Source organism: Pleuronectes platessa, chromosome 16 (genome assembly GCF_947347685.1).
Source record: "Pleuronectes platessa chromosome 16, fPlePla1.1, whole genome shotgun sequence".
Classification (NCBI taxonomy): Eukaryota; Metazoa; Chordata; class Actinopteri; order Pleuronectiformes; family Pleuronectidae; genus Pleuronectes; species Pleuronectes platessa.
This window is the reverse complement of record NC_070641.1, coordinates 12,776,184-12,793,810: the sequence shown is the minus strand read 5'-3', so window position 1 is coordinate 12,793,810 and position 17,627 is coordinate 12,776,184. Positions and strand designations below refer to the sequence as shown.

The following is a 17,627-nucleotide window of genomic DNA, read 5'->3' as shown; positions in this document are numbered from 1 at the left end:
CCAGCAAAACTCCTCCTGAGGCTCGAGTCGCCGGCATGTGCCAGCTCAGCTGCCATGTTTTTTTGAGGAGGACGAGAGAGAGAGTGAGGGAGACAGACTTTCAAAGCCTTGGCCTCGGCTGTCGTTTTAACTTTTACGAGTCTACAGTGTGGGGGATACAGATGTTCAGTAATGGCGGTGGTCTTGCTTTAATTGAAAGTCAGATATTTCAGCCACTGTCTCATTTCATTAACATCGCTTTTAATGTTTTTTTTAATAGTTTGTTTGGGTTTAATATGACAATCAAGTAGACAGCAAATAGAGGAGCCTTTAATCGCCTGTAAGAAGTAATCATGTGTAAGTACGGACGAGATGAGTGGGAGAAAGTAGAAAAAAGAAAAGCTGAATGCCCAGGGAGACGCTCGGCGCAGGAACAATGGGAGTTGTTTAGTTTGCTTCCACCCATCGCTGCCTCGTTCTCTGGAGGCAGAGCTGCAGCGACGGGCGAATAGGAGCAACCAGGGCCGAAGCAATCAAACACTGTTAATCAAGGCGGAAAAGCAGGTATTCTAGCTGCCCTGTCCTCTTTTCTGTCCCCCCACACTTTCCCAGATCTGGCCTGTATCAGGAGCATTACTGATTGGACTAATGGCAAAAGTAATTAAATGTCGGGTGGTCCAGCCTGGGGCAAAGACAAAGAGAGAGAGAGAGAGCGTGCTCCTGTTGCAGCAGTAACTTGTGCACAAGCTGAGTTGCTGGTGTCACATTTGCATTTCTCAAACGTTAGTCTGCGAGAGAGATGAAGTCCATGACTCTGCAGTCTTTTTAGTTTTTTTTTTAATGAATAATGAAATTTCAATCACGAGTGAAGTCATGCGGACACTGAATGTTTGGGTCAAACTGACACAGGATTTCAAAGTGTCACTTTACTGGCGGGAGTCCAGTCTGCTCCGCTAATCTGGTATCACAGTCCAGACAATGTCACTGGAGGTCAAACAACATTCAATATAAAAGCCTATTAGAAACTGCCCAGACTGACAGTGAACAGACTGTAATGACAACTACAATGCAGACTGTTGTACAACCCAACTCGTTTTTTTGCGATGGGATATTACAAAGTACATTTACTTAGTTACTGAAGTTAAGTATATATCTCATGTATCTGTACTTTACTTAAGTAGATTTAAGTTACTTTTACAGCGAGTTGGACCCCTGATCCAATCAGAGTGGGTAGGTAACATTAGACCCCGCCCCCTTCAATAACTTCCAATGGATTCAGAGGAGACCACCACTGATACTCAGCCATAATGAAGGAGTAGACCGTTGCATTAGGGAATAGGATACACTTGGCAAGTACTTTTACTTTGAATACTTATACTTATTTAAAAGCAAGTATTTTACTCAAGTTGAAAGTTAGTGTGTACTTATACTCAAGTACATTTCTGTCTATTTATTTGTACTGTCATTTATGTAAAATGTCGGAGTACTTTCTCCACCACTGCTAATTTTTCTGCTTCTATCATCTTTCATTGTCCTTCTGTGAACCGGTGAATTGAGAAATAGCTGTCAGCAAGTCGTGGACCGCGTTTAAATATTAACACATTGGTGATGACCTCTGCTGCACCCTCAGCTCTGAGGTTTTCCTTCTGTCCCTGCCGAGATACACCGACAACGCTTCCCATCATCACTTGGGCTAAAACAGAAGCCTGTGGTGTGTCTAAATGGCAACAGAAAGCAGATGTGGCCGCTGGACGTGGACTTTTATTTTCACTCTTTTTCAAAGAGCTGTAACTAGAGAAGTGAGGACGTGACCTGCTGTGGCTGCTCAAGGGCTCAAACCCCCGGATGTGACTTAATGACTGTGTGACGATGCCATTCTGTGAGGCATTTTGAGTAAATGAGACAGGAAAAGGACAGGAAGGCAGAACAAAATAAACTTGTTTGTTTTTGTAACGGCTCAGCAGCTGAGGAGACGGCCCACTTTGCATTTCTGCTTTGCAGAAAGCTGTTTATTTCTGACGGCCTTCCACCAAAGGAGGGTATGGTTTTATCTTTTGGGTTGGGGTTGGGTTTAGGGTTATGCGCTCTACTTAGTGAAATTCTAGTTATTTTGTATATTTGGTCTTGTCTGTAGAGTAAAACATATTTAAAACCATAACAAGTGTGTGAGATACTACCATCATTTGAAGGGAGAGTAGTGGCTATATGCTGTTGAAAGGTAAAGGAGTTCACATTTCAGTGGGAATGATGGGAATGAAGAAAACGACAGGAAATGAACCAGCAGGCCCAGAGAGGTGAGGTTAGGCGGTGGGACAGTAAAACGTAAGGGTGGTGATAACAAGGCTGCAGCTGCGGGCAGGCTGTGTGATGCTGACGTTTACTGTGCACCTCCTGTGGTCCTCACGCCCCGTCATGGGAATGTATGCCCAGTCATTAGACTCTGGTAAATGCCTTCTGGAAGCAGAGTGACTTTTAACCACCGAGAGGGATTAGGTTTGATTTTAACTGTAGAATGAAGGGATTCTGTTTTTAAGACTGAAAACTTCCTCACACTGCAGCTCGAGTATTTATTGCTTTTTGTAAACGGCTCCGTGAACTGTATTCAGCAACTGTAGAGAGTTCTTGCTTGACTTTCTAATGAACAGACAGATGTGAACGCCCATGCTTGACTCAACTCAGGGGCCTTAGCACCCTCTTGTGAAGCGATTCTGCAGCACAAATCATTGTAATCATCATGTTTTCAGCTGCAAAAATAGCAATACGATTTTGATCATGTGTTTTGACGACCGTTACCTAAGATGACATGTGATTTTTAATTCGTGTGAAACGCATTTCAATAACATGGTTTTCTCATTTTCTCCGTCTCTGTAGCTGGCAGGCCTGGGCTGGGACAGAGAACATGGCTGAACCACGGCGGGAGAGCACCAGCAGCCTGCAGAGGAAGAAACCTCCCTGGCTCAGACTGGACATTCCCACAGCTCAGATGTCACTGGACGAGCATCCCACTTTTGTTCAGGTGCTCTTCTCTTGCCGAGTCACCCCTCTCAACATCATTTCTGTCCCGACTTGCGTTTTCACTTTTGACCTTTCACTTGTGTCATGTCTCGTGCAGCCCGTGAAGAGGCAGGGGTTCCTGCGCAGTGTCAGCATGCCAGTGGAGACCTCTCACCTCCAGTCCCCGCCCCGGGACTTCTTCGACACCCGGCGGCCTGTCTTGCAACGCCAATCATCCATCACTCAGACCATAAAGAGGTACAAGCAGCCGGCAGTACACTGGATTAATTCAATATATTGGACATATTGATGTGATATAGAATGAACTCTTTCCACATCTTAAGCTTCAAGGTTATGTTGGCAATATAGCTTGCACGTAGTGTTGTTGCTTACATCAGGTAGACCAGAGTGTGTGTGTGTGTTGGTTTATGGAATAAAATGTTGTAATTTATAACTTTATATAAGATTCATGAGAATTAGTAAATGGAGAATATTAGCTCCCTGTGTCCCATTGCATAACTTTTCCACACGTCTACAGTGTTTCTGCTTTCCTTACCCTTTTACCAGTTGCATGGCTGTTTCTGATTAACAACCTCAGTATCATCTGCCCGGTTGGAACTTTCCTAATGTTTTAACCTCTATGAAAATACAACAGTCTGCTTTGCTCTCTCTGCTCGATGGCTACAGCCCCTGTCCAGCTGCACCTTTCCTTCTCACTGCCTTGTTGTTGTCTTTTCTCTTTTCCTCCTTCTTCCCTCTGTCCCTCGTCGCCTCCCTATGGCCCCTGCTCTGCCTGGTCACAGCAGCAGAAGGGTGCACTTTGAGCGGATTAACACGGTGCCTATTAAGGGCCAGCGAGCTGCTCGCCGCTGCACCAGGAAACACCACTCGCTCTCCAGAACCCTGCTCAGGTACGGCAGGATGTCCCCCCCTCACAAGACCGCAGGTGTTAGGGTCAGGATGAAGGTCTGGTGTTTGCTCACTTGTTTACAATGAGGGAACAAGTGAGTATATTCTCCCACATCACTAGATTCACAAGAATTGTTGTCGCCGCTGTGTTTTTTTTTTAACTGAGTCATAAGAAGATCTGATACCAAAAGCTGTAATTTCCCTTTTACAAGTTCCTCTTGATTTCTGAGGCAAAGGTATGACACAGCATGGCAGCAGAGGGTGGGGGTGTCACTCATTTCCTGACACCTCACATCGAACAGCATCAAATCATTTTATGATCAGCTCAAGGACTTTAAATAAACATGGATAGCGCATCTCCAATTCAATCCAAAACCAAATCGCCAACATATCGCAAATACCAACGGTTGTGCATCAGTCTCAACAGTCAAACATCACGGTTCACCCCATTTTTATAGCATCAGATAACACAACAAAATTTACCATAAAAGGGGAACAATGAGGTTTCTGCCGCTGTTCCCCGTTAGAATGTTTAATATTATTAGTTTTCCTCAGAGAATGTCGCATGTTGTCAAGACCATATGAGACAAATTGGGATTTGTGACTAGATTGATTGACCTAAAATAACAAAAAACGTCTTTGAGAAAAGATCATTTGATTTGTGCTTTGACCTTTTAGTTTGGGCCATCTCCCATCGATTAACATGGAGGAGGCAGGATTTATGACCTATACTGCTGCGATTGAGGCACTTTGGCAGCCATACTCATAAGGACAGTGAGGGGATGTGTCCACTGGCGCTATGCTAGAATATTAGCTGTTAACTTTCCACTGACACATTCGTTGAGAATTATTCACGGAAAGAACGAGTGAGCTGAGCAAGAAATAGATTCTCACCTAATACACTGAGCCGTCTCTCTGCAGCTGGTGATTAGTGAGAAAAAACACAGCTCGCTTGTTTGAATATTTCTTTGAAGAATGTTTCCACTTCCACTTCCTAGCCTCAGGGTGCAGCAACGTTGTTTGCTCTGGTACTTATTAGGCCTCAACCACCAGCACCGTGATTGCATGTGCATTCATCTAGGTTTAGCAGAGAGGGGAGAGGGTCACACACAAAAAAAGAACGCTCTGGAAAAATCCTCCATTCTCTGTGTTAATTGGATTGGGTGTCTGCTCGCGTCAGTTAAGATTAGGAACATGTGAATAAGTTGGATTTCATTCGCAGCATCAGAACGACTGTAATCCTCTCTTTCTCTGAGCATTTAGGCTTCGGGAGTGTGTGACTGGGCACCATGCATTCAGTGTGTTACAAGTTGTGTCTACCTACCTGCTGCCTGTCTTCTTTCCCAGTGTTCAGACAAACATGAAACATGCCCAGGCATATTCCCTTTACTGCTCTTATTACATACACTATCTACGTCTCTTTCTGACATCAAGGGGAATGCGGGCTTATCAGTCTCTTGCATGTTTGCCGATCCACTCCTCCATATACAGAGGGTCAGCAATCTCTTTTTCACTGTGCCCGATAGGACTTCAGCTCTGTCCGTGAGAAATAAAGCAGTATACAACGGGTTCCAAATGTCTTAGACCACTGCTTCCCTGGTTTATGTTGAGTTGTGTGAGCCAGAACTGAAAGGACAGTGTTTGTGGCATTAGGGGAACAGCGGACTGGTTCGGAGTCAGCAAAGATGGCGATGCCACTCAGAAATGGCAGAGGAAAAGTCTGCGCCACTGCAGCCTCCGCTACGGGAAGCTGAAGCCACAGGTGATCCGGGAGATGGATCTGCCCAGCCAGGACAACATTTCCTTAACCAGCACGGAGACCCCGCCTCCGCTCTATGTCCACTCCTCACAGCATGGCATGCAAAAGGTGAGAAAAATAGTTATTCACATTAATAATTTTTGATATTAAGTCATGAAAACAGTAAATAATTTTATTCTTGAATGTAATATATGCTACAACATGTGTTGAATGTCTATTGATAATTCACATTGTTACACAAATGTATGCCTCCGCTCACATGTGCAGTGTCAGTCTACATTTTCCAGATTCGTAAGGTCTTCATGACATTTGGCCTTTGATTACTTATCTTTGAGTGGAATTGACAACTGAATCAAAATTTGAAGAAATTCTTCTTGGGAAATCATGGTCAAGAGTCCAAAAACCTACTTTGAAAGGCCACTGTGACCTTGACCTTTTAACCCTTGACCATCCAAATTCAATCTGTTAATCCGCGAGTCGAAGTGATTATATTTACCAAATTTAATAAGGATTCTCTTAAGACAGGGGTGTCCAAACTACGGCCCGCGGGCCATCTGCGGCCCGCCGTCCATTTTGAATTCAAAATTTATTTATATTTTTAAACTAACAATTTAGTAGCACTTTAATGGCACTTAATTATAGCATTTTGTAGTTTGCTCTATTTTTGAAGATATTGTACTTTCTTGATTATTGTTGTTCTGGGTTTTTACCCTTGAATGCACTTATTGTAAGTTGCTTTGGATAAAAGCGTCAGCTAAATTAAAGGTAATGTGATGGACTATGCCCCCCCAACTTCTCAACAGTCCGCTCCAGGGCAGGGGGGCGTGGCGCCGTGAGTGGCCCGGACCTTCGTATTTTTTTCTATATGTGGCCCTCAGGAAAAAAATTTGGACACCCCTGTCTTAAGATAACCAGTTAACAAGGCAACAAAGGGTTTTGTGAGGTCCTAGTGACCTTGACCTTTGAGCTTGACCACCAAAATCAAATCAGTTCATCCTTAAGTCCAATTTAACATTTTACCAAACTTGAAGAAATTGCCCCAAGGCGCTCTTGAGATATCGTGTTAGCAATTATGATAAGCACGAACAACCCGAAAACATAGCGCCTCAAGTCACTGGTTGTCTCTGTTGTGGAGGCATAACCATGTTTATTGTTATTCTGCTCTTTCTGATGACGTCCAACTTGGTCTTCAGATTGTGGACCCATTGGCTCGAGGGCGAGCCTTCCGTATGGTGGAGGAGGTGGACGGCTACAGCGTACCTCAGACCCCCATCACCCCCGGAGCTGCCTCCCTCTGTTCCTTCACCAGCTCCCGCTCAGGTCTCAACCGACTGCCTCGCCGGCGTAAGAGGGAGTCAGTGGCGAAGATGAGCTTCAGGGCTGCAGCAGCATTGGTCAAGGTGAGTGAGAGAGATGAAATACAAAGACGACAATGCTTGTAGAAAAGATAGCACATGATGAACAAACAAACTTCCTATACTCAACTGGTCTTCATTGGTACTGTTTTATTTTGTGACAGAAATATTGCAGCTGTGAAATTGTTTCTTTGTGTGTTTCTCAGGGACGCTCGATACGGGAGAGCACTCTGCGACGGGCCCAGAGACGAAGCTTTACCCCCGCCAGCTTCATGGAGGAAGAGATGCTGGACTTTCAAGATGAACTGGACACATCCTTCTTCGCAAGAGTAATTCTGAAAAACAACAACAATCTTATTATGCTGTTATGCTAGGCAACGGTGTTTGTTTATTTATTTTACAAACCCACAAGAGATCGTGACTTTGAGTTCCTCTGATCAGCAGTTTTTCTGTCCACAGGACGTTCTGATGCAGGAGGAGTTGTCCACGTACGCAGACGAGGTGTTCGAGTCACCGTCTGAGGCGGGCGTGAAAGAGGAGGAGCCCAGCAGCCAGATGGACGAGACGGAGCTGACAGGCAGCGCCCTCGATAAGACGGAGCTGGAGAGAAGTCACCTCATGCTGTGAGTTACTGTGCAACTGTGGCCACATTGTCAACCATACAAGCTATGGTGAAACAAAACGTTTTTAAACTAATCACAATCAGAAAAAACTAAATTGATCCCTTTACGAATAAAAAGTTTAAAAGTAAAAAACAACTATAAAGTGGTAATAACAGGAAAAACACAATAAATGAATGGAAAAATTTACAAATGCATAGGTTTATAATGTAATATGTCCGGCGATCCATCTTACTTGAAAGCAGTTTTAAAAATCCAATTAATGCAAATCAAGTAAACAAATATTATTATTGATCTCATCTGAGATAAAGCCATGTCTTAGGTGTTATAATTGAAATAAATCAAATTCAAGTCTTATATAAGGCTCAACGTGATGCAGAAAACCAGAGGGATGTCATATTGTTTCTGTTACAAACCTTCCCTTCATATTCCTCTCCCTCTCCCCTCTGCCTCCTCTCGCAGACCTCTGGAGCGAGGCTGGCGTAAAGCCAAAGAAGGAACCCCGGGACCACCTAAGGTGCCCTTGCGGCAGGAGGTGGTGAGTGTTCACGGACAGCGGCGCGGCCAGCGAATCGTCATACCTGTCAAGAAACTCTTCGCCCGGGAGAAGAGGCCGTATGGGCTGGGCATGGTGGGGAAGCTCACCAACCGCACCTACCGCCACCGAATTGACAGCTACGTCAAGAGGCAGATAGAGGACATGGATGACCATAGGTACCTATCTGACTAGTGAGCTCTTTCTCTCCATTTCCCTCAGTGGACACTGATGAATGATGATGATTTTTTTTTAAAGTACATTCCTTCTTTTTCTTTAGGCCTTTTTTTACATACTGGATCACCTTTGTCCATTTGCTCATCACAATCTTGGCTGTATGCATCTACGGTATTGCACCAGTGGGCTTCTCCCAGCATGAGACGGTTGATTCTGTGAGTCAGAACGCTCTGATGAACGTCTTATTCAACACACCATCACAATATTCTCACCCCAGTACTGCGCTCACATCTAATTTGAAAGATTTTTTCTGTTTTTTTTCGATTTCTTCTGATGTAGGTTTTAAGAAACAAAGGCGTGTATGAGAATGTCAAGTTTGTGCAGCAGGAGAACTTCTGGATCGGGCCGGGTTCGGTGAGCTCTCCTCTCTCTCTGCTGTTTTCATCTGATGAAAATAACAAAAGCAATCAGAATGTAGAGCGCACACCTCCACCAAGGCCGAATAATCATGGACTTGATTGTCTTGTTTATATTGTAGAGATATTAATAAATAACATAAAACCGATCTGAATCCCCCCAAAATATTTGTAAAATTTCTAAAGCTGTCAGGAATATGTTTTTACCTTCTTGAATCCACATTATCTCAGCTACACATGAGCGGTAGTTGCAGGTTTGAGGCTCTATTTATAACGTACATTGGCTGAAAACAAAAAACTACCTCTCTATGAAAAATTCAGATTGTAATTTAGATATGCACCCAATTGTACACACCCAGAAATATCAGCCCACTTAGTGTACAAGCCTTTCTATTTCATCAAGATCCACTAATTATTCCCTGAAAAACTTTAATACTATATTATACTGTACTATGAATTTTGTTAAATGCCATATGTTGTAATGTTAAAGAAAGTGAAAAACATATCCTTGATCCTCCCATCTCTCCACCAGGGTTGGTGGAAATCAGTTTAGTGTTTTTTTTGCGTAATCCCGCAAACAAAAAACAACAAAAAACAAACAAGCTAGTGCATAAACCTCCACCAAAGACCAACAGTCCCTTTTAAATTCAATCATAAATTAAACTAAAAGGAGAACACAACCTTCTTGATGAAATGTCTTTTAATAAACACTTAATTTTATTGTATCTATTCATTGCCAGGAATTTCTGATCCACTTGGGGGCCAAATATTCTCCCTGCATGCGGCAGGACAAGCAGGTGCATGAGCTTATCAGGGAAAAGAGAGCTATTGAACGCAACTCTGCCTGCTGTGTGCGGAACGACCGCTCTGGCTGTGTCCAAACCTCAGAGAAGGAATGCTCGGTCTGTACACAAATCCATCACCTTTACAATTACGATACAGGTCGAAGCTGTGGGCAGCTTTTAATCGGTTGTCTCTGCGTTTTTATTTCTAGAGCACTCTAGCTGTGTGGGTGAAGTGGCCGATGCATTCCAGCACCCCCCAGTTAAACGGTGAAAACAGACAGCATGGCTCGGTGTGCCATCAGGACCCCAGGTAAGACGCACTAGGAGATGTCCTATTTAGAGTTTAAAGAATAAAGTAACATCCCCACGTCATGTATACATGTCGTTTGTCTCTTTACAGGATATGTCTAGAGCCCGCCTCGGTATCCCCTCATGAATGGCCTGATGACATCACCAAGTGGCCAGTGAGTGCAGTGAACCTTTCCTGGGGTTAAGATTTGAAGAGATCCCCAGGAGACATTGGGCCAGAGGCTGGTTACACCCTGGAAAGGTCGCCAGCGCATCACAGAGGCGACAAACAACCATTCACACTCACACTCACACCTATTGGCAATTTAAACTGTTAACCTAACCCAGTCGGACTGTGGGAGGGGAAAACCAACGCAGACAGAGAGAGAACATGTCAACTCCACACAGACTCATCGGCCAGATATAGGAATAGATTATCATTGTTTCCGTTTTTTTGGAAAAGTCCCTGGCACTGTCAATCAAGATTAGAAAAATATACATAGATTTACATTGTTGCTGTCAAATATGTATTGCAACCATCATTATTGAGAAAATTTGAGCGTGGATAAGTGTGTAGTTCAATGGTCCATAAGGTCTGGAAGGTTTTCTTTCTCAGTTAGTTTCTCAGTACTAGTATAACCATGCTGGTTTCTTGGTTTTACATAGTTGTGCAAATTAGTCTTGGCTACAGAGTTAATTCTGCAGAACTTGGTTTTGTTTTGTATGGAAAATTTAGATATGTTAAGTGTCATGGTGGTAAAGTGGTTAGCACTTTTGCCTCACAGCACAATTCCCAGTTGGGCCGTTCTTCATTTGCATGTTCTCTCTGTGTCTGCGTTTTCTTTCCTCCCACGGACCAAAGCATGTGACTATGAATGGTTGTTTCTCTGTGTATGTCGGCCCTGCGATATGCTGGTGACCTCACCCACTGTCAACTGGGATTGTCTCCAGCTTCCCCCGCAACACTTAAAGGATAAGTGGTACAGATGTTGAACTGGGATGCATTATGAAACAGCATAATTCAGCAATCTTCAGGACTTTAACACAAAACGTGACAGTGTTTTTAAGAAATCTGATTTTGCCACTTTTTTTAAGTTGTTTCAGATATTTGCATCAGCAGACAAAATGTTCCACAGCTGTGACATCCAACGTCCTATTGTGCTTCAACTCAAAACTTCTTGTTTACATCAAACTTTGAAGGACTGTTCCTCTGCTGTGTCTTTTAGATTTGCACCAGGTACAACACAGGGAACCACACCAACCTGCCTCATATTGACTGTACCATCACGGGCCGACCCTGCTGCATTGGAACCAAAGGGAGGTGAGGAAAACATTTACCCAGTGCTAGTCTGAAATATGACGGGTGACTGGTTTACAAGATTACTAACTGCTCTTCGTATCTCTGCAAGGTGTGAAATCACATCCCGGGAATACTGCACCTTCATGAATGGCTACTTCCATGAGGAGGCTACTCTCTGCTCTCAAGTAAGCATCCCTCTCCTCAGTGTGCACAAATTAAACTCTTTATGTTCTCTTGGGGATATTTAAAAAGGGAGAAGCTGTTCGATGCGAAAAGTTTTTGCGCTGCATCTGTTGCTGTTTTTATCGAGTGTACAGTTTTGTGTGCTTCCTGGAAACCGAGTGAGAGCATTTCTATGTAGGCAGACTTCAGTTGCATGTAATCTGTGATCTTAGATTGCCACTTCAGTCGTATGAGTCATGTTTTTTTCTGTCCATGTTGTTTGTGGTTGTAAGTTTCCGTATGACTGAGGGGCATTAATGAACATGCTCTCCTCTGTCCTTCTTCAGGTGCACTGCATGGATGATGTGTGTGGCCTGTTGCCTTTCCTCAACCCTGAGATCCCAGATCAGTTTTACAGGCTGTGGCTCTCACTCTTCCTGCATGCTGGGTGAGTCGACAGCTGTCAGGATCATGAAAAGTGATTTTGCTTCATCAGATATGCACACAGCAAGATGGAAAACCATAAAAATGGATCTTTTAAATCAAAGTGTGTAAAGCTTTTACTACCCAGACTGCAAATAAAACAAAATCTTCATTCCCAGGAGCCACAATTTAGCAGCTGAGCTCGGCCTGTGAATCAGTCGAAGCTTAATTTAAAGAGCTGAAGTTCTGCTTAGTCTCAGTTTAACAGGCTCCGTCAGGGTTTTCAGGGACAGTGTTTGCACCCAGCAGTGAGGAACAGGATGTTTAAAAGATCACATCATGTTTATTTTATCACACAAACGGAAATTGACATCACTCGTCAAAAGCGTAGCATAAAGAGTGCACAGAAAATAACAGCAATATAATAATATTGTATAGGACAAATTAATTAAAACAGCTGTAGACTGTATGTTAAGATGATCTCTAGACTCTGCAGACTCTGGCTCCAAATGCGCAAGATGGCGGCGTTCGTATCCGGGATATTTAGTCTTCTCTTCTGGATAGTGGTAGGAAGTGGGAGATGAGTGGTCCATCTTTATTTACAGTCTGTTGAACAGAGAAACTAACAAGAGTGGCAAAGATGTGACCCTACACATATTTGGATATTTATGTTAAAAATAAATAATTCAATAATTCAGGTTATATGCAATGTTTATGTTAAAAATAAATAATCCAATGTTAAAAATAAATAATCCAATAATTCAGGTTATATGCAAAGCAATGCTCTACAAGAAAGTACATAACTATAGTAAGTAGATTGAACATAATTGAAGCTGTCCTACAGAACTTCCATATGCCTAGACGTGCGTGCTGATGAACACTTTTATATCTTGCAGTAAAAGACTTTAAATGTGAGCGTGACAGCAGCACTGTGGTTTGTAGCCATCAGTCTGTCAGTCCTCTCAAAGAGCTGACCTCACAGCGCAGAGGAGCAATGCTTCATCTCCCTGCTGTCTGCTATCTGTCTCCTGGGTAATTAAACAAAGTGCCTTCGCTCCATGAACTCATTAAGCCTCCACGAGATAGAGTTCGATTTTGTTGATGGGCAAAGTCGGCTTTTCAGGGGGCTCGCCTCTTCAACGCAGACAGATTATGATTCCCCCCCCCCCCCCCCCCCCCCCCGGCTTCTCATCCACAGACAACCGCATTGCAACATCACATTGCACGCACATGAGCACGTTTTTCCCACATCTTTCCTCCCCAGGATCCTGCACTGCCTGGTGTCGGTGGCGTTCCAGATGACCATCCTGAGGGACCTGGAGAAGCTGGCGGGCTGGCTGCGCATCTCAATCATTTACATCATCAGTGGCATCACCGGGAACTTAGCTTCAGCCATCTTCCTGCCCTACAGAGCGGAGGTGACCGCCACACAACCGTAAAATATTATGAGACTGAGATTTCTCTCTGCCAGATCAACTTCGCCCCACATTATGAAAAGAACTTTTAAATCCTATCATACATTTTTCACCGGCTCACATCTCCCTCTGCTCTCTTCTTCTCAGGTGGGTCCAGCTGGCTCTCAGTTCGGGATCTTGGCTTGCCTGTTTGTGGAGTTGTTTCAGAGCTGGCAGATCCTGGCCCAGCCCTGGAGGGCCTTTACCAAACTCCTGTGCGTGGTGCTCTTCCTCTTTGCCTTCGGACTGTTGCCCTGGATCGACAACTTCGCCCACATCTCCGGCTTCATCTCCGGCTTCTTCCTGTCCTTCGCCTTCCTCCCCTACATCAGCTTCGGCCGCACGGACCTGTACCGCAAACGCTGCCAGATCATCGTCTTCCTGCTGGTGTTTGTGGGCCTCTTCTCCGGCCTTGTGGTGCTCTTCTACGTCTACCCCATTAAGTGTGAATGGTGCGAGTTGCTCACCTGCATCCCCTTCACGGACAAATTCTGCGCGAAGTACGACCTCAACGCTCACCTTCACTGAGGGGCGGATAGCCTGAGCTCAACAGGGAGGCAACAGGTCAAAAAAACAAAAAGATGTCAGCCAGTATGTGTCCCCACTGTGCTCCTGTGTGGCTGGGGACTGTCAACCCCCCCTCCCCCTTCCTGTCTGTGAACTATGAGAATATGCTTGTGTTTTTTTACTCTGTCAGTATGAATACCTATGCCACTCATCATAAGAACGTCTTTTAATCACCTCCCAGTTCACTCCTTTACTGTCAAGTGAAACAAAGGTATGGCACTTCTGAACCTCGTCTCAGCTCCCAGCTGCCCTTTACACGTCAGGCAGGATTTACAGAAACCAGCGCTGGTACAAAGAGAAGGATCTTTTTTATTTTTTACAGTCACACTCCAGATGGTTTTATTATTATAATGAGTATTATTATTATTATTATTATTAATAATTAATATTATTATTCAAACAACCTCATACTGAAGCAGGGACGAAAATCAAATACTGATACCTTTGGTGCCTTGTTGATAAAATGTACCAACTACTGCCATATTTTTGTTATGTTATGCTGAGCACTCGAATGTTTATTTGTTTAATTGCTTCCCAAGAAGTGATGATTGTTTTGAACACGGTAGTGTTTTAGCTACCTGCCTACTCACATGTAACTGAAAACAACAGTAAAAAAAAACAACAACTACAAACTCAAATGTGTGTGACTTTCTCTCAATCACCTGAAAAGGACTTTTGACGGTTAGAAGAGTTTATTCACATAAAGCCACATAGAAATAAAACAGAAATAAAACTATCGGAGCATTATTAGAGGCTACATGATCAATATATAGATCTTCAAATTACTCTTTATTACTGTAATCACACTGAATGGTTTACAAAAATAAAAACAGTATTCATGCCACAACTCAAGATTTGATTTAATTTATTAGCTTTTTTCCCCTAATAGGTACCTTGATTGAATTACAAACCATGAAATATGAAGGATTAGATGGTAAAACGGTTTAGAGCTTAGAATATTCTACTGTTAACAAAGGGGAAATAATTGAATGTCTGAAAAGCCCAATTATCATCTGCAAAGCCACTGTTTTCGATCCCTTCTGGCATAACAGTCGTCACTCCTCGCTCAGTGTGTCAAAGCAAGCTTTGAGCTGCTGACATGAGGATGCTGAACCCAGTCCACTGGTGTTACTGGCCCTGAGCTTCTATCTGTCCCTCTGTCAGCTGGGTTTTCTTAATCTCTTCTGCCCTAAGTCCTATAAGGTCGAAGTTGGAGGGTGGGCTTTGGGATCGAGAGACTAGCAGCCACTGTTCCTCCTGGCGTACGCCTGCCCGCCGACCGTGTACTCCATCTCATGGAATTGCATGTTGGACACAGAGATGGCTGACGGGCCCTTCTCTTTGAAGCCGGCCTTGACGTAGAAAGGCACCAGGAAGTCCTCGCAAATCAGCAGAGCTCGCCGGAGGCCCGGTACGCAGCGCAGGTACTGCAAATAGCGCCACAGGAGGATGGAGCCCTTGCCTTGCTGGCGGCAGTGGCGGTGCACCGACAGCACATGGAGGTGCACAGCGGGGCTGTCAGGGACGTGCTGAGTCATGGCCTCCTGGAGGAGAGAGATACAGGCATTAATCAACAAGTGCAGTAGTTTGTGTGGAGTTTTCTTTTACACATCATACTGTGAAATGACATACTTGGGAAAGCCTCTCCTTGTCCCAGCCGGAGCCAATGATGAAAGCCACCAGTTGTCCCTCCTCAAACCAGCCCAGTGAGAGCTCAGGGCACTGACTCAGGAAATTCAGCACCTCGTCCAGGGTGACGGGACACTCTCCAGACACAGAGACGAATGCTGGGAGGGGGTGAAAAGAACCAGTTTATACTGTGGATCATGTCCTGGGACTAAACATAAAGAAACGATGAAAGAAATGTTTTCTATTTCAAGTAAGAACTGGAACTGAGAGACCGAAAACAGCGTTTCAGATGGAAAATGCAGTATATTTCATTTAACATCTGTCAAATCAGTTAAATCAACTGGAAATCAGGTTATTTTCTTATTGTGTCAGCTTCAGGAAATCTCTGTGATTTACCTTCTCTCTCGATCTCAAACACGCTGATGGCGTCCTCTGGCGTGAGGTTCCTGAACTCGCTGGCGGGAAGCGTGTGGCGTCTTTGTTGCAGAGGGCTGACCCCTCTCACAGGCGTCCTCAGGAAGAAGGGCTTGAGGAGCGGTGAGCGGCTGACCTGCCCTGCCATGATGTCTCAATACTTTACTCAACAGGAAGTTACGATTCCGTTGTTGTGTCTTTTTCTTTGTCCAGGGCTTTTTCTGATATATATCACTTGTAGTAGAGGTGCAGTTGAGGAGAAGTCACATAAATAAAAGCCTCCCCTGTGATGCAGCAGGTGAAGATGCTGACCTTTGTGTCCCTCCTGCTCTGTTGTCCTGCTCCTCTTCTGTGTCTCTGAACTCATTCTGTGAAGTGGTCATCTCATAGTAGGATGGCTGTCGGTGCATGTGCCTCCAAAGTCTCTAAATCCCCTGCTCTCAAATGACTTACATACTGTTCCGAAGGGGAGGGGGTTTTCCTACGTACGGTACTAAACCAAGAGAACGACAACTCAGTATTTGCATAAATATTTTAATTAGACATTCAATATACTTCTACTTACCATTACAGAATAGTTACAGCAATAAAATCACCTACACCAAAAACACCAAGATAATAACAATAGTTATAATATTAATAATGACTATTTATTTTACGCTTTTCAGAAAACAGGTTTACATGGTGCTTCACAGACATGAGAACAGAAAATACATGCACTGCAATCACAATTTCAAACAATTTAACGCAAGAGATAATGGATACAATTAAGCAATGAAACAAACAAACATCTAGTTAAAAGCAGTAAAATGACAAAAACAATTAAATAAAGAAATAAAACAAACAAGCATCTAGTTAGAAGCAATCTACTGATTATAAATAAAGGAAAATAAAGCAAACAAAAAAAATGATTATACACAAATTGAAATGGATGGTTCTAGCAATAATTTGTTTGTGCCCCACACCCCAAAAACTACAAATATATTATTAATATTATTATTTTATTTTTTTTTCACTGTGGCAAGAATCTTTTGTTTACACCGGGTCCAACTAGAAAAGTCCAGGGAGACGTATCTCTATCAGAGAAAAGACCAGATGTGATGATATATGAATTGGTATTCATCAAGCAACTGTATGGTCACGTGTGCTCGACGAATTCAGGTGTGTGTGCATGTTTTTGGTGGTCAAGGGCATGTGGGCTAAATTAACTGTACCAAGTGATGGGGGGGATTTGTGTGGATTGCTGTTGAGATGATTTCATGCCTCAAAGAGGTTTAGCACTGACTAATTAAATGAGAGAGCACTTGCCCGACTGGCCTGAGGTAAACCTATTTACACAGACTGTCGTGCATCTGCAAATACTCAGAGCAAACAGATAGAGAACACTCATCGGATCTGTTTTGCCACTGGCCCTACTATCTTTGCACAGGATTCACACCACCAGCTCCTGGCTCGAGGCTCGGGCATGATATTGTTTTATGTCGCCTAACGCGATCAAACCAAAATAGAATTGTTTTAAGGATTATTGTTTCATCCCTCTGCCTTATTTTGGCCTCCCCTACAGTGATGAGCGGGAAATCTCCTTTATCTTGAGCCATCCACAGCGTCACCCGGCCCGCTGACCAATCACAGACACGACAACATCTCTGCTCGTGAGATCATCGGGTGTCAGAGGCGAGCACGTACACAGTTGTCTACCGATGAAATTAGCTTTGTCAATCTGGGTGGCCTGAGAAAGGGGGTACGGGCGGCCTTAGAAATAAATCCTCGTGGTCTGTTAGAGCCGAGTAAATGACAAGGTTGGATTTTGAGAATCCCAGAAACATGTTTCAGCTTTTCAGACAAGCTCATAAATGTAAAA

General features: G+C 43.8%; 2 protein-coding genes across 4 annotated transcripts in view; one reads left to right on the top strand and one right to left on the bottom strand.

Moving 5' to 3' along the window:
- rhbdf1a (rhomboid 5 homolog 1a (Drosophila)) overlaps positions 1-14,570 on the top strand; it is a 29,410-nt gene extending 14,840 nt beyond the window's left edge. The window contains exons 1-18 of one of the 3 annotated variants that reach the window (XM_053443777.1): positions 1,122-1,328; positions 2,851-2,995; positions 3,092-3,231; positions 5,536-5,749; positions 6,835-7,041; positions 7,203-7,325; positions 7,456-7,619; positions 8,079-8,330; positions 8,432-8,543; positions 8,668-8,742; positions 9,485-9,646; positions 9,739-9,839; positions 9,930-9,993; positions 11,044-11,138; positions 11,227-11,302; positions 11,627-11,727; positions 12,967-13,120; positions 13,265-14,570. In XM_053443777.1, coding sequence (XP_053299752.1) covers positions 2,879-2,995; positions 3,092-3,231; positions 5,536-5,749; positions 6,835-7,041; positions 7,203-7,325; positions 7,456-7,619; positions 8,079-8,330; positions 8,432-8,543; positions 8,668-8,742; positions 9,485-9,646; positions 9,739-9,839; positions 9,930-9,993; positions 11,044-11,138; positions 11,227-11,302; positions 11,627-11,727; positions 12,967-13,120; positions 13,265-13,684 — 2,577 coding nt within the window. In that variant the 5' untranslated portion in view covers positions 1,122-1,328; positions 2,851-2,878 and the 3' untranslated portion in view covers positions 13,685-14,570. Of the gene's footprint in view, positions 1-1,121; positions 1,329-1,607; positions 2,019-2,850; positions 2,996-3,091; positions 3,232-5,535; positions 5,750-6,834; positions 7,042-7,202; positions 7,326-7,455; positions 7,620-8,078; positions 8,331-8,431; positions 8,544-8,667; positions 8,743-9,484; positions 9,647-9,738; positions 9,840-9,929; positions 9,994-11,043; positions 11,139-11,226; positions 11,303-11,626; positions 11,728-12,966; positions 13,121-13,264 lie in introns of those variants that run through there. The other 2 variants (XM_053443778.1, XM_053443776.1) reach the window with 2 other exon arrangements.
- On the bottom strand, positions 14,371-15,914 carry aanat2 (arylalkylamine N-acetyltransferase 2). The gene is made up of 3 exons (XM_053443779.1): positions 15,749-15,914; positions 15,356-15,510; positions 14,371-15,267 (listed from the first exon to the last, which is right to left on the bottom strand). The coding sequence occupies exons 1-3, from the start codon at positions 15,912-15,914 to the stop codon at positions 14,962-14,964; spliced, it is 627 nt and encodes a 208-aa protein (XP_053299754.1). The 3' UTR covers positions 14,371-14,961.
- Positions 15,915-17,627: the final 1,713 nt, after the last annotated feature.

What these genes read in the sequence shown, in the direction of transcription:
- aanat2 (XM_053443779.1), bottom strand. Translation starts at nt 15,914, where the DNA reads ATGGCAGGGCAGGTCAGCCGCTCACCGCTCCTCAAGCCCTTCTTCCTG. An exon ending in GTTTGAGATCGAGAGAGAAG is followed by an intron (nt 15,511 to 15,748) that starts GTAAATCACAGA and finishes ACCCCCTCCCAG; the next exon opens with CATTCGTCTCTGTGTCTGGA. An exon ending in ACAAGGAGAGGCTTTCCCAA is followed by an intron (nt 15,268 to 15,355) that starts GTATGTCATTTC and finishes TCTCTCCTCCAG; the next exon opens with GAGGCCATGACTCAGCACGT.